Source organism: Coffea arabica, chromosome 3c, assembly GCF_036785885.1.
Source record: "Coffea arabica cultivar ET-39 chromosome 3c, Coffea Arabica ET-39 HiFi, whole genome shotgun sequence".
Lineage (NCBI taxonomy): Eukaryota > Viridiplantae > Streptophyta > Magnoliopsida > Gentianales > Rubiaceae > Coffea > Coffea arabica.
This window is the reverse complement of record NC_092314.1, coordinates 41,486,178-41,500,826: the sequence shown is the minus strand read 5'-3', so window position 1 is coordinate 41,500,826 and position 14,649 is coordinate 41,486,178. Positions and strand designations below refer to the sequence as shown.

Sequence of the window (14,649 nt, the reverse complement as noted above, 5' to 3'; positions counted from 1 at the left end):
AGGAAAATGTTTTCAGTAACTTTTGTGCAATCAAACACGGGAAATCAGGAAAATATTTTCCTGGAAAATATTTTCACCCGAAACAAACGGACCCTTAGTTGAAAGCCTTTGAAGATGATATAGCTAAGGCTTGACGTAAGAATAAAAAGGACAAGAAGAATAAAGCCATGTTTGTTTATCTCTTTCTTAATCTTAAGGGCTGATTTATTCCTAAAGTGGTGCTTCAGCTCTAACTATGATACTAATTTTCGAAAGTGAAGAAAGAATAAATCATTTCAACTTTCTTTCTACAAATTCCCAACCAAAGGGGTGCAAGGAATGTAGAAAAAAGCATTACTTCCAATTCAATCAACCTGAACGCTGGCCAAGGTCTTCCTTCCTATATAGTAAATCCTTCTCTGGCTCCAAAAGTTTACGAAGTTAAAACCATTCTTCTACTCAGAACCATATAAAAAGAAGCTAAAACCCTGCCTCCTCCTCCTCCTTCTTGAAAAAAAAAAACTATAAAATGATAGAAACTGTTGTCTCTTTTGTTTCAAATCATCTCGCAACCTTGCTCCTAGAGGAGGGAAGCCTATTGGGAGGGCTTCGACAAGAGGTCCAACTCATCCTTGATGAGTTGGGGCTTATGAAAGCTTTCCTCAAAGTGGCTGAAGCAAAAGAAGATGATGATCCCAGGTATAAGTGGCAAACCAATCCATTTAACTAAATTTACTCGTACCCGTTCATGAATAGATGGGTATAGGTATCTTAAATTTTTTTTATATGGATATAAATGGGTTATCCAATAATATCCATTTAAAAAATGGGTATTATTGGATAATCCATCAAAGCTAATTAACTCATTTAGAATTCTCTTCCCCCAAGCCTCTTCTCTTCCCCCACCCATTTTTCTTTTCAGATTTTTCATTTTGTCATGATGTTAACTACTTTTGTTTCATTATTATTATTATTTGTTGGTTTATCTTATTATTTATTTTCTCTTAGTTTGTTAACTTACTCATTTTTCAGCATTACCAATTTAAGTTTTAGCATCTTTTCTTATCTTTTTAAAATGAAATTTTAAATTTATATATGAAAAAAATGTTAGAGGTTCAAAATTTTTGGATTAAGTTTTTATATTAATTTTTATAGTACTTAGTTCAAATTTTCATATTCTTATTATTTAATTATTAAATAATATGTAATTTTGTGACATAGAGTATCAATGGAAAAAATTGGTAATTAGACTTATTGAGTATTATAAATAAATATTTAAAACTAATAATGGGTACAAAGAGCGGTATAAATTGATAACTTAGTTTGCAAAAAAGAATTTAAATAAGTTTACAAAAAGTTAAAATAAATGGGTTATAAATAGGTAATTGGGTTACCCAATTCATTTTTTGACTTATCCATTGATACCCATCTAATTAAATGAGTATAAATGGATTGACTCACTTATATCCATTACCCATTTTATCTAAGCTAAACCCGCCCAAGTCACGCATTTTCACACCTCTAATCCCAGGCTCCAAGAATGGATCAAGCAAGTGCGCGAAGCTGCTTATGACATTGAAGATGTTCTCGATGAATTTGTACTTCGCTTTGCTGGCTACCGACATCATGGATTCTGTGGTTCTCTGCAGAGAATTCTCAAAGCCATTAAGAGCTTGCGAGCTCGTCATCAGGTTGCCAGTGAAATTCAAAGCATAAAGTCCAGGATCAAAAATATTTCAAAAGGACGTCAGAGATACCAAGTTGAATTTGGTATCGATGACCGTGTCACTGGATCTTCAACCATGAACGACTCATGGCGCTATAGCAGGGATGATGCACTTCTATTGGAGAAAGCAAAATTTGTTGGCATTGACCAGCCCAAACAACATCTGATTTCTAAGCTTCTCGAGGGGGACGATCACCAACTCAAAGTTATTTCAGTGGTCGGTATGGCTGGAGTAGGGAAAACTACCCTGGTCAAAAAGGTCCATGAAGATCCATATGTTAGAAAGAATTTCCCAGTTCGTGCCTGGGTAACCGTCTCTCAAACATGCGACTTTCCAAAGTTCTTGAGAGACTTGATTTGGCAGTTGCACAAGGAAGTGAACAAATCAGTCCCACAATTCATCGAGTCCATGACTACCGCTGAGCTGAAAGAATTTGTCAAAGATTTTCTTCAAAAAGATGGAAGGTATGCAATTGTGTTTGATGACGTGTGGAACGTGGAATTTTGGAATGAAATCAAATCTGCACTGCCTGAGGCTAACTACGGCAATCGTGTCATGCTAACAACACGAAAAGCTGATGTTGCCTCTGCATCTTGCACAGAATCTCAGGATTATGTCTACAAAATGGAGCTACTATCAATTGAAGACTCGTGGACCCTATTTTGTAACAGGATCTTTAAAGGAAATCGTTGCCCCGACCACCTGATGGATGTTGCAAAAGCTGTATTGGATAAATGTGAGTGTTTGCCTTTGGCGATTGTTGCTATCAGTGGGCTCTTGGCTTCGAAGGACATGAGCAGAATAGATGAATGGGAGATCGTTCAACGCAGTCTTGGGGATGAATTAGAAGGAATAAGTAAGATAGAGGGAGTTAAAAGGATACTTTTTCTGAGTTACAATGATCTGCCTTCGCATCTGAGACCCTGTCTGTTGTATTTAAGCATTTATCCGGAGGATTATCTAATAGAATGCAGTACGCTGATTCCCTTATGGATTGCTGAAAGATTTGTAGAATGGAGAGAAGGAATGAGATTGAAGATGTAGCCTGGGGCTATCTCGTTGAACTCATCAGGAGAAGCCTAATTCAAGTAACTGAAGTGTTTTATGAAGGATCACCTTACACTTGTCGAATCCATAACCTATTGAGAGAAGCTATTCTCATCAAGTCAAGGGAACAAAACATGGTCACGGTTACTACTGGACAACCAATGATGTGGCCATCTGAGAAGGTACGCCGTCTAGCAATCCATAGTAGTAGTAACAGTAGCAACATCCAATACCACCAACAAAGACAATTGTATTCCTTTGAACACCTTCGATCATTCATCACAGTTAGTTCCACCAACCCATTACTATCCAAAACTTTCTTATCTGAAGTTCTAAGGAGTAGCAAGTTGCTAAAGGTTTTGGATTTGAAAGGTGAAGAGATAAAGGAAACACCAAATGAGATTTTCAACTTGTTGCATCTCACGTATATGAACCTATATGGTACAAAAGTGGCAAGAGTCCCGAGAGCTATTGGAAAGCTTCAACATTTGGAATATCTGAATTTGGGGAACACTGGAGTTAGGGAATTACCCGTGGAAATCCTAAAGCTGCTAAAGCTTCAGCATCTCGTAGTAGTCGCAGCAGTTGATCCTTTAGATGATGATTGTGGATATTATGGGTTTAAAGGGCCGTCAGAATTGGGAAGGCTTCTCGCTCTACAAACATTAAACACCATAGATGCAAGCAGCGGGTCTATAATAGTTAAAGAGATAGGAAAATTGACCCAATTAAGAGAGTTATATATTACACAGTTGATAAGAGAAGATGGAAATGAGCTCTGCTCCTCCCTTGTCAACCTCACCAGTCTTAGGGAATTAAGAGTTGATTCAGTTGGAAAAGGTGATGATTATGGGATAATTGATCTAAATCATCATCAACATTCTCTTTCTTCTTCTTCTTCTTGTTTGTTTCTTCAATCTCTTCGTGTGCTACTTATGTGTGGCCGCTTAGAAACGATGCCAGTATGGATAACTCATCTTCAAAACTTGGTAAGAATAGATATGACCTGGAGTGGGTTAAGGGCTGAGGAGGATCCGCTTGAATCTCTCCAACATTTGCCCAATTTGGATGCAATTAGTTTCTGTGGATCTTACCAGGGAGAAAGGTTGCGTTTCAAGGCTGGCGGGTTCCTAAAGCTGAAACGGTTGTGGTTAAGGAGAATGGAAGGGTTGAAATGGATGAAAGTGGAGGAGGGTGCGTGCCCAAATCTCCAAAGACTAATTCTAGATCGACTTCCATTACTAGAGGACTTACCTTTGGGTATTCAGCACTTGAGCTATCTTCAAAAGCTGTATTTGTATGAGATGAGTTCTCGAATAATGGAAAAGGTCAAGAATCAGGAGGAAGAAAGTGAAGATTACAGAAGAATGACACACATTCCTGAAATTGTCATTGGTTTCTATGCCCATGACGGGGAATGGAGAATCCGCCGGCTATGGGGGTAGAAGAAGAAGAAAACTATCCTTGCCTAGCACTTGCAGCATCCCGTGGCTTTCCTTTCTCTTTGTTTGCTTTCCCTCCCTTTTGTTGACGATCCTGCTTTCTCTTCTTCTTCTTCTGTTTTTCTGAGAAGTGAATTTTCTGATGTTTTCTATCTTCTCCACTACTTGTAGTATGGTGCATTGCATCATCATCTTGTTCATATGCTGCATTTTGTTAATGTATTTTTTTTAACTGTTTTTCTTTAATTTTAACTTCAGCAAATGACGCACTCTTACCTACCTCCCCAGATAAGCGCTTGTGAGATCATGAGCTCAATGATAACTATTTATTGTCTTTCAACAATAACTGCCAGATACTTGATTTCTAGTTGTACAAGGTAGATTAGTCGTATTTTTTTTTGTATTGTTGTGTTTGGTGGGGGGGGCAGTCAACTTAGCAACACTGGAAGGCCAAACTTAAGCTCTTTCCAGTACTGGTATGGCAGCAATTTCATTGTATATATACAGCATAAAAGAGACAGAAATTTAGGCTTAATGAAAACATGTAAAATGACGGGTTCCATTTGTGGAGTGTTTCATAAGCAGCCTTTTGGTTGAACAAAGCCTGAAGAAGTTCCAGCAACATTGGAGCATGATACCTGAGCTGGTTGATTCATATATCTGAGGTTGGCATCTTGCAATCTTATGCCACTGCAGGGGGAGTCCTTGCTGCAACCAATTGCTATAGCTACTTGTGATGATGATGTTCCTTGAATTTGCTGATAAGTCACATCACTAATCTTTACACCAGGACCCTGAAAATGGAATTCCAAATATTGAGAAAGGGAAGCCAAGAAAACAAGTTTGGAGGATGCAGGTAGGACTTGAGACAGTGAAATACATTCATCTAAACTCGTTTTGTTGTAACACCTACCTGATTTGGACAACTATTTTTGCTTGGACAATAACTTTGGTCGATGACAATAGGGTATCTCACATTCAGCATTACTGCATTTTGGAAAAGGATCCTCTTAACAAATCCATTGCTACGCCTTGCCCAAGTCTTTATCCTCAATCCATTTTGTGTATCTCTGAAAGTAACAGTTTTAACAGTCACATTTTGTACTCCAGGTTCTTGCATATCCCATCCTAGACTCCAAATGCTGCACCAGATTAATTTCAGAATGCACATCCACTGCTATTCATTTTAAAAAACCATAATTCTTTGATGCTAAACATAAATTATTTATTTTACCTTATTCGATGGCCAGGGCCACAAGAAACATTCTCAATCCACAAATTGGAGGTGCCAGGGCCAATTGAAAAGCAATCGTCCCCTGTAGCTATGTTAGAGCCCAATATGGTAACACCTGAGGACCCTGATATAAATGCCATCAGTATTTGGACTAGTGGCTGAGGCTGAGATCTTCGTTCCTTGTAGCTTAGCATTTTGACAGCTGAAGAGGTGATTTTTGGTGGGTAGTTGGACCGACCTAAATCAACTCTCTCTGAGACGAGGTGAATTCACTTGTCCGAAGTGGATGGCAGGGCTTCTCCCCTGAGATCATTCCGACGATCAAGTTAGTATGAGAACGAGAAAAATAGAGGTATGAGTGAATGAACAGTATGCTTACTTGTTGGGAGTGTGTGTGGGATATTTATAGAGTGGGAGTGGAAGGTAGGATGGAGGGCTCATGCTGGCGGGACCCACGACCTGGCATTACGGCTCTGTTCCTTGTCAGGAGGCCTGACTCTGACACTGTAGCCGCCTGGGCAGGATGACGAAGAGTATCGTGCAGGAGTCATTAAGTGCTTCCAGTACTTTTCAGATAAAGCACTGGTCCCCGGTGATGTCAGGCGGCTTGACATCATCAGCGTGCAGCTGAGATGGAAGTGCCGAGGTCACCTACACGGTAGACTAGGGACCTGACCGAGCTCAGGGGTTATGCTCAAGACACGACTGAGCTCTGATGAGGGACGAGATGGATTCACCTCGGACATGCGGGGTGGCCGAGGTGAGCATCCTCAATAAGCCCCCCAAACCCCGGGAGCTTCGGGCCAGGGAGGTACCGAGGTTTCCTTGTGCCGAAGTCGTAAAGAGTCGGGGTCCCGAAACTGCTCCGGAAGATGCGGGGACGTGACACGTGGGCGAATCAGTTGATAGGACGTGGTCACTGGTAACCGTCGCATCGTGAAGTAGTGGGACGTTTCGTGCAGAGGGTGTCAGCCGAAAGGACGGGGCATTAATGAGGAGAGAGAGAGAAAAGGCACGGCATTTTGAATTCGAACGTGGCCGCCTTTTCGCATTCTGGCCGCCTCTTCGGGTTCTCCTGAACCCCTATAAATAGGAGGTCTTTTTCACCGCATGGCCCATCACTTTCTTTCTTTGCCTCAGGTTTGCAAATTTGAGCGCTGCCGAGGTTCATTTTGTTAGCCGAGATCAAAGCCGAAGTCATCACCGCGTCCGATACCGTAGTCGACAGTAAGTATTTTTCTTTCCATCTCGTCTTTCATACATGGCCAAAACAGCCAAAACACATAAAGAAACCGTGAAACCGAGCTACCAGGCCGAGGTGAGGCCAGATCCTTTGGAAGAGGCGACTACGTCCAGCTCTGAGGGGTCAACGTCCCTCATCAGAGCTCAATCGTGTCTTGAGCATAACCCCTGAGCTCGGTCAAGTCCCTAGTCAACCGTGTAGGTGACCTCGGCACTTCCACCTCAGCTGCACGCTGATGATGTTAAGCCGCCTGACATCACCGGGGACCAGTGCTTTATCTGAAAAGCACTGGAAGCACTTAATGACTCCTGCACGATACTCTTCGTCATCCTGCCCAGGCGGCTACAGTGTCAGAGTCAGGCCTCCTGACAAGAAACAGAGCCGTAATGCCAGGTCGTGGGTCCCGCCAGCATGAGCCCTCCATCCTACCTTCCACTCCCACTCTATAAATATCCCACACACACTCCCAACAAGTAAGCATACTGTTCATTCACTCATACCTCTATTTTTCTCGTTCTCATACTAACTTGATCGTCGGAGTGATCCCAGGGGAGAAGCCCCGCCATCCACTTCGGACAAGTGAATTCACCTCGTCTCAAAGAGAGCTGATTTAGGTCGGTCCAACTACCCACCAAAAATCACCTCTTCAACAGCCGTAAAGCATAACATGGAACATTTGGCTGTTCAGTGACGTTAATTTGCTGATGACTGTTATTTGAATTGTAGAATGCCAATGTCTGCAGCACATATTACCACATTAATACAAGAACCAGAAAAAAGGAATAGACAAGAAAAAATATGTCAAGAAATGAATGGTTGGAATCATGCATAATTATTCAGCCCATGTGATATATAATGTTTGTGTTTGGGAAGTAATCCTAGTACTAATTTTTTATGAGTACAGCATTAGGTTTGTTTATTGTGCATACCGTTGCACCACCGGGACAGTTACTCTTGGAGGCTTTGCAGTTCCAAACTCCAAAGACTACTGCCTTGTCAATCTAAAGTTCCGCCAGAAATTGTCACTCCATTGACTCTTTAAAACTTGAGCCAGTTGCCAGCATAGCCAATGGTACGATAATTCGAGGGAGCCACAAGAGTACCATCTATACATATTTTAATCGCATTATTATTGCATTTATTTCCCCAGAATGATGCAGCCCCGAGCAAGTATCTTCCCCGCGGTACATAAATTGTTGCAGACTTTACTGAAGCACAAGCTGCTGCCCATGCACTTAGAAAGGCCTTTGTCGAATCGGTCTTTCCATCAGGTTTGGTTCCAAACTTTTGCACATTATATGTGATCGTGGAGGCTGATGATAAGAAGAAGAACAAAAAGGACAATGCGAGTGACGGGTTTTCTTGGATAAGCCATTTCCCTAGCTCTTTGCTATGGGAGAAGATATGAGAACTAGGGATGGTGCTGGTACTGATCAAGCTTTGAAGAACCCTTTTATAGACAGGCATCCAACACTGCAAGCAGGTATGCAACCTCAGCCCAATCATCTTTACTTATTAGTACATTTTTTTTGGACGTTTCATTTGCTTTTCAACTGTAATTGTTCCACTTTTGATGAATGCTCATATGATTAATTAAGACAATGATTAAGTTGTAAAGGGGGCTTGTACTTTATAAGTCATGCATCTTATAACCTTGACATAACATGCATTTTATGAGTACAATTCATTCTGATGCCTCGAGATGCATCAATTGTGAGGGACAAGTGCAGTTGACCTTGATTAGAAAAAAGCAAGAAGAATGTGAAGAAGACTTTTGTGTTTAGTACTACTGCTAATAAGCAAGATCACATGCTGCCTTCACTAAATTTTGGTTCATGCTCTCAGATAAGAAAATAATGGTCAAATGAGAGAGGATACAAGAAGTACAACCGTATAGCATATTAGCATGTGCCCTAGTGTTTGATCAAAAAAAAAATTAAGAACATAAGCACTTGCATTAGTTGCATAATAAGTTCTTGCCTATAACAATCAGCTTATAAATGATTAAACGTCTGTGATTTCTGTGCCCACAGATTACAAATACAACTACCAGATGCATAAAAATAATAGAAATCACTATTGAGAGAAAGACAAGAGCAAAGACCGGTAATAAGAAGGAATTGAGAAGGATAGATGGCAGATGGGCTAGAGTACCACATGAAGAACACTAGAACATAATTTTCTCTTGCTCTGACAGGGGACGTCTCAAAACTTTAACTCATTAAGTATGTTTAATTTGTTCTATTTAAGTTTAAATTTTACAAGTAGGTCTAGACTTTAAGACATCATTATGTTAATTTTATTAAGTTGTTCATTTAAGCTTAATTTATACAAGTACGTCTAGACTTCAAGACATCATTGTATAAGCCTGTTATGTTATCTTGCCGTGTCTAACTGGACGTTGGAGGTGCAAAACATCAATAGGTTAAATCCAAAATCTTGTGTATACACTAATAGTTGTTAGCTTTGTTTAACTGAATTAACCTTATATGTAGCCCGCAGAACTTATTAAACTGGATTATCCAGGTAATCAAGAAACGTAGTATGACTGTGTGCTTACTGAATTTGGAAGGAAGTTTTCTCTTAATTCCACAGTTGAAATGGCTGTAGAAGAGATTGGTTTTCATTTATCTTGTTTGGATAAAAATTGACAGGTTGTCGAAACCTGTACAATAATAAAAACCTGCTTAACTAAAGTAAATTTCTGTAGATAGTGGTAAGCAGGGTCGAATCCACAGGGACTGGGAGTACTTGTTCCTTTCCAAATTCACAGTGACAAGGAGGTGTTTTTATATCAGGGGTGACAATTTAAACAATTCAACTAAAAGTAAAATAATAAAAATAAAATAGCCAACTAGAAATTAAATAACAATTTACTAAAATCTAATGAGTGATAATTAAGGATCTAGCCAAGGAATAACTTCAGCAATGGTCCACCTAATTGATCACCGAAGCAAAGGCAATTCCAATTATTTATCAATAAATAGGTTATAACTACCAAACAAGCGATGGCAGTTAACCCCTCCTTACTGTGTCGCTGATTAAGGTACGCCCGTTAATCACTGCTCTAATTAGGAAACAATTCTAGGTACGCCCGTATGATTTAATTTCCTAATTGCCTTACGTATTAGAGGAGCCCTATTCTAACCAAATAACGCACTACCAGGGTTATTTTAAATTAGCCCGCGTATTCCCCTGACACGAACCCAATCATGCCAGTTGTCACTAATTCAAGGCAATTAAACAATTACGGATTTAATGCCCTAATTGACAGTAGATTATCAAATCAACTAATTATCCGGATCCAAGACAATCAATTAATTAAATAATCATAAATATTGCAACCAGGGAATATGCGAATACCAATGAATAAAAGGAAAAGATAAAATTAAATCGATCTCACAAGTTTTAGGCGAACCAAAACCTCCGTTGTTCCTTGGCTAGACAAGGGATTTAATTCATCCCTTATCCACTCCTACGAAAAAGAAAAGAAACTAAAGATGAAAAGAAAAGTTAAAGGCTAAACTCTCCTGACATGCGTAGGAAGAGTTACTCCCCAAAAACCAAAGGGAGGAAAAGTTCTTAAGCTAAGCTACGGGACGAAAAAAGAAAAAAAAACAAAAGTAGTCCTGATCCTCTGCAATTCCAATTTATATCTAATTGCTAATCTATTCTCCTGCGTCGATCCCATGTGCGGCGGCCCACACCAGGAAAAGGAAGCCCTATTTCCTGCTCTTTTCTTTTGAAATTACCAAAATAGGCAAAAGTCTTCCTTTGCCAAAATGCCTCTGGAATAAGCTCTGTTATTTGGGTTCTTTTCTTGTTAAATTGGCACTTGTTATCATATTTTCGTTCTACTCTCTGAAATAAATGCAAAATATCAAAAGTGAGTAGAATCTAGCAATTAATTTACATCGGATCAGGTAATAGGGGAAATTAATTATAAAATAAATGATAAAATTGTAACCTATCAATTCCCCCCACACCTAAACCATGCTTGTCCTCAAGCATGAGAACAGTAAACAAGCACCAATATTTGATAGTGGCTATTGCTCTATCCAACAAATTGCCAAGACACCAAGAAAAATAATAATCAAGCATCAATGGTCAAGTCCAAGAAACATCACTCCGGTTAGCTTCTAAACCACAAGATCCTCTAATTTCATGTTAACTAATATAAGAAGAAGGAATGACGCATAACATTTATCAACAAATGGTTCAACTATTAACCAAAATCTCAACATTAAATCCATAAATCGGCTAGCTGACTTTTATTATACACTAACACAACCTTCATTTTTTTTTCATATTTTTCTATTTTTCTGTTTTTTTTCAATAGTAACACATGACTTAGTCTCTGGCCATTGGAGCTTTTTGACGCGAACTCCGACATTTGTCAGATGAAAAAGCCCGGTTACTTAGCTTCTATCGTCATGTGACCACGTACTCAGCAATTACTATTTTTTGACGCGAGAATCGACACTTTTGGTGAAAATCTCCGGTTACTTGGTAGTAAAGACTAGTGGAGTACAGTCAACTCTTATTCACAGCCAATAACACCAAAAATTCAAAATAACACAAAAACCAAAAGAAAATTCGCATCAGCTAGTTTCATTTTCAAGCATGGAGAACTAAAGTTAATAACCGGACCAATTCACATAAAAATGCCAACAATCATTTCCAATGCCTAGAAAAGTTAACCAAAAATTATAAGAGTAAAACAATCATCGATATTCACCAAAGAGATGTTTTTAAACTCAACCACATTAACTCGATACACTTTTATTACTCAAACTTGGCAAAAGTAGCAATAGAGGCAACAATCCAATATCAAACCTTGGCCTGCACATGTGAGCTAATCACTGAAAAGAAAGGAAGAAAATGAACGAGAGGTGGGCAAATAACAAACTAAAAATAAAGAAAAAAAATCTAAAAACTAAAAAGTAGGAGAATTAGCACAGCTGTCTCCCCCCACACCTAGATCCTACATTGTCCTCAATGGAGGAATTAAAGCAATTAAAGTGAAGAGAACAACGAAACTTCCCTCTCAAGTGGCTACGGAGTAGGTGGGGACGATGGAGGGAAACCGATGTGGTGGACGTACGCGCCCAAGTTCTGAGTCATCATAACTCAATTCAACCAGCAAATGCAAAACTCTATCCACCCAAAATCTCAACAAAGTCTCCAATTGGATAGTGAATATCTCAACTCAAAATCGACAATTCTAGCAATAGTAGATCCAAATTTGACAGAAACAAAACAGGCCAGCTACCACAACCAGTGTCACTGGTGGACGCACAAGTAGGAAACAATTAAAATAGTCAACCCAATCAACCAGAAAAATTCCAATGCGTCACAGAGAGCAAACAGAGGATCAATAGTGCAACGAATATAGCAAACAAATGAATCTCAGCAAGCGCCCAACCAAAGTAGCAATTGAAACCACCGCCCACCAATTCAAATGTACTCTACCAATTGCTATCAAGCAATTCAAGGAAAATCCACCCAACCACTAGATGCGAACATTCCCATAAAGCATAACCGCTCACAGTAATAAGCATATGACCTCCGAAACCAGCATAATCCAGCAAAGTACCGCACAAATTTGACATCAGTATCTCAATTACAAACTCGTAGCTATTAGGCAGGCAACCAACCAAATAAAAGTAACAAATCCAGGTCCAATTACTCCAACCAGTACCACTGGTGGACTCCTCGGGAAAAGAAAAACAACTCAACGTCTTACCCAAATAAATGAAGACCCCAGACACCACCAAATACTTCAGAGGAGTTGGGAAACGAGTTACAAATACCTCCACAGATCGATAGTTGAAGAAGGTGGAGCTGGTGGTAGCTAACAAAGGGGGTAGCGACTCCCTTGCTGGTAGAAGCTACGGTGGTGGAGGCGCGAGGCGCGAAGACGCGCTAGTGGCGCGCAGTGTAGGCGGCGTGCAAGGAGGATTGGCTGGCCGTGGGCTGGGTAAGCGGCAGCGGCGGACAAGCTGGAGGTGAGTTGGTGGTGGCGGACAGAGAGATCGAGAGAGAGGAGGGCGTGAGCTGCTAGTCGGAGCTCTGGCGTGCGGTGGAGGTGAGTTGGGGCAGAGGTGGCGACGCGCTGGGCTGCCGTGGCTGCGTGAGTAGGCGAGGATGGGCAGGGGCACGCAGCGACGGCACGCTACTGGGTCACGGCGTGGGGCTGCTGCTCGGAGTTCCGGTGGTGGCTGGGAGGGAAGAGATCACGCGGCAATAGAGCTGCGCGGTGGCGGCGAGCTGAGTGGCACGCGTTGGGCGAAAGTCTGGCATGTGGTGATATGGAGGGGAGAATGCAAGTGGGCGGTGGACAGAGGGCTTCGGTCGACAGAGAGGAAGAAGAAACAGGGGAGAAGAAAGAAAGAAAAGAGAAAGAAGAAGAAAGAAAGAAAGAAAAAGGAAGAAAAGAAAGAAAAGAGAGAAAAAAATGTTTTTTTTTTGAAATTGAGAAACCTAGCTACGGTTGAAAATTTTTTCTTCCTTTTTTTTGTTTTTTGTTTTTTTTCTGTTTTAAAATTTTTTTTAATAAATTTTTTTTTTTTGCAAATGTTATTTTCGAAATTCATAATTAGAGATTAACCGAAAATCAATAACCGTTCTTGAGTTTTTTTGAATACTTACCTTTCCCGCGAATGTGACGTGGGCACGTCATGAAGGCACGGAATCTGGAGCTCTCCATATGACATGACGCGGGCGCGTCATGACGACAAGAGAGTCTCTGACCATGAGCTTTTCATGGGACTTGACGCGGGCACGTCATGAGGATCGAAACCCTTTCTAACGATTCTGATCGTGAACTCTCTATACGTCATGACGTGGGCGCGTCATGACAGAGGGACACCTACAAATCATCAAAACGAAAACTGAAATCCGAAATCAGTCAAATTCAAGGAAAACATATTTAAACTATCACACAAAATCAAACAAACAATTAAAAGAAACAATTGGGTTGCCTCCTAATGAGCGCCTTTCTTTAACGTCTTTGACTAGACATTGTCATATTTGCTCAGGGAGGATAAAATCTTGTGGCTCGTTTCAATGTTTCATCCTTTATATAGTCCTGATAACCCTCGTAAATAGAGTAATCCTTGAGCACACGAGATACGGTCTTCCATGGACTAGTTGATGGTGCCAAATAATCAAGCAGTGATCTCCATTCTTCATCCACTCCTCCATCAAGAGCATTCAACGGTTCAAGATATTTGACCATAGCTACTCTTAACTCATTTCTGCAATGAGACTCAAACACTTCCGATATAACAAAATCAATCTCATTAACAGAAGTTATAGAGTAAGAGTCAGGGGAATATAGATTAAGGGATGGAGTGGGAGTCATCGCATTTAGTAATTGCTCACCGGATTCGTTCACTAGGGTAATTTGATGTTGGAGTCTCATGTCTTCCACTTCAACTTCCTTTTCAACTGCATCTTTGGATCCTCCTTCTTGAGACTCTTGCAGTTCCATATCACTTGTCAGGATAATTGCACTCTCACCTCCCTTAGAGTCATTGATGGTCTGTGAGGGCAATTCTGACATGAATGAGGATTGTTGAGACTCTTGCTGTTGAAAACTCATTGGCCCCTTTTCATAATTAACGTTGGAGTTATCCCACCATCCTTGATCATACCAGTTTGAATAAGGGTCATACCACGTTTGAAATCGATGTGAAGAATCTCCAATTTTTTTTTTGAGATAGTCACTCAGGTAGTCTTAATATTCGGGGCACATACCGGTTGAATGATCCCTGGCATAACAAATTTCACAGGTTGCAGCAGCCATTCTTTATCTAAGAGAGTTTAGTGCCTCTGAATATGCAAACTTAGAAAAAAAAAAACAAGCCTTATTGCCTTCCTTGGAAACAAAATCCAGTCTATCACCAAAATACGGAGTGTTAGAAGCCATAAATTATATAAAAGAATAAGAGAAAAAAAATGAAAACAAGATGA

The 14,649-nt window shown here is 40.3% G+C and overlaps 2 protein-coding genes and 1 pseudogene across 2 annotated transcripts; 2 read left to right on the top strand and 1 right to left on the bottom strand.

Annotated features, from left to right (window-relative positions):
• The first annotated feature begins 508 nt into the window (after nucleotides 1-508).
• Nucleotides 509-2,750, top strand: LOC113735963 (disease resistance protein RPM1-like). Its single transcript, XM_027262920.2, has 2 exons — nucleotides 509-678; nucleotides 1,511-2,750. The coding sequence occupies exons 1-2, from the start codon at nucleotides 509-511 to the stop codon at nucleotides 2,748-2,750; spliced, it is 1,410 nt and encodes a 469-aa protein (XP_027118721.2).
• Nucleotides 2,751-2,887: 137 nt separating this feature from the next.
• On the top strand, nucleotides 2,888-4,198 carry LOC113735962 (disease resistance protein RPM1-like). Its single transcript, XM_027262919.1, has one exon. It carries the CDS (start codon nucleotides 2,888-2,890, stop codon nucleotides 4,196-4,198), a length of 1,311 nt encoding a protein of 436 aa, XP_027118720.1.
• Nucleotides 4,199-4,770: 572 nt separating this feature from the next.
• LOC113735961 (polygalacturonase-like) lies at nucleotides 4,771-14,167 on the bottom strand (annotated as a pseudogene).
• Between the last annotated feature and the right edge of the window lie 482 nt (nucleotides 14,168-14,649).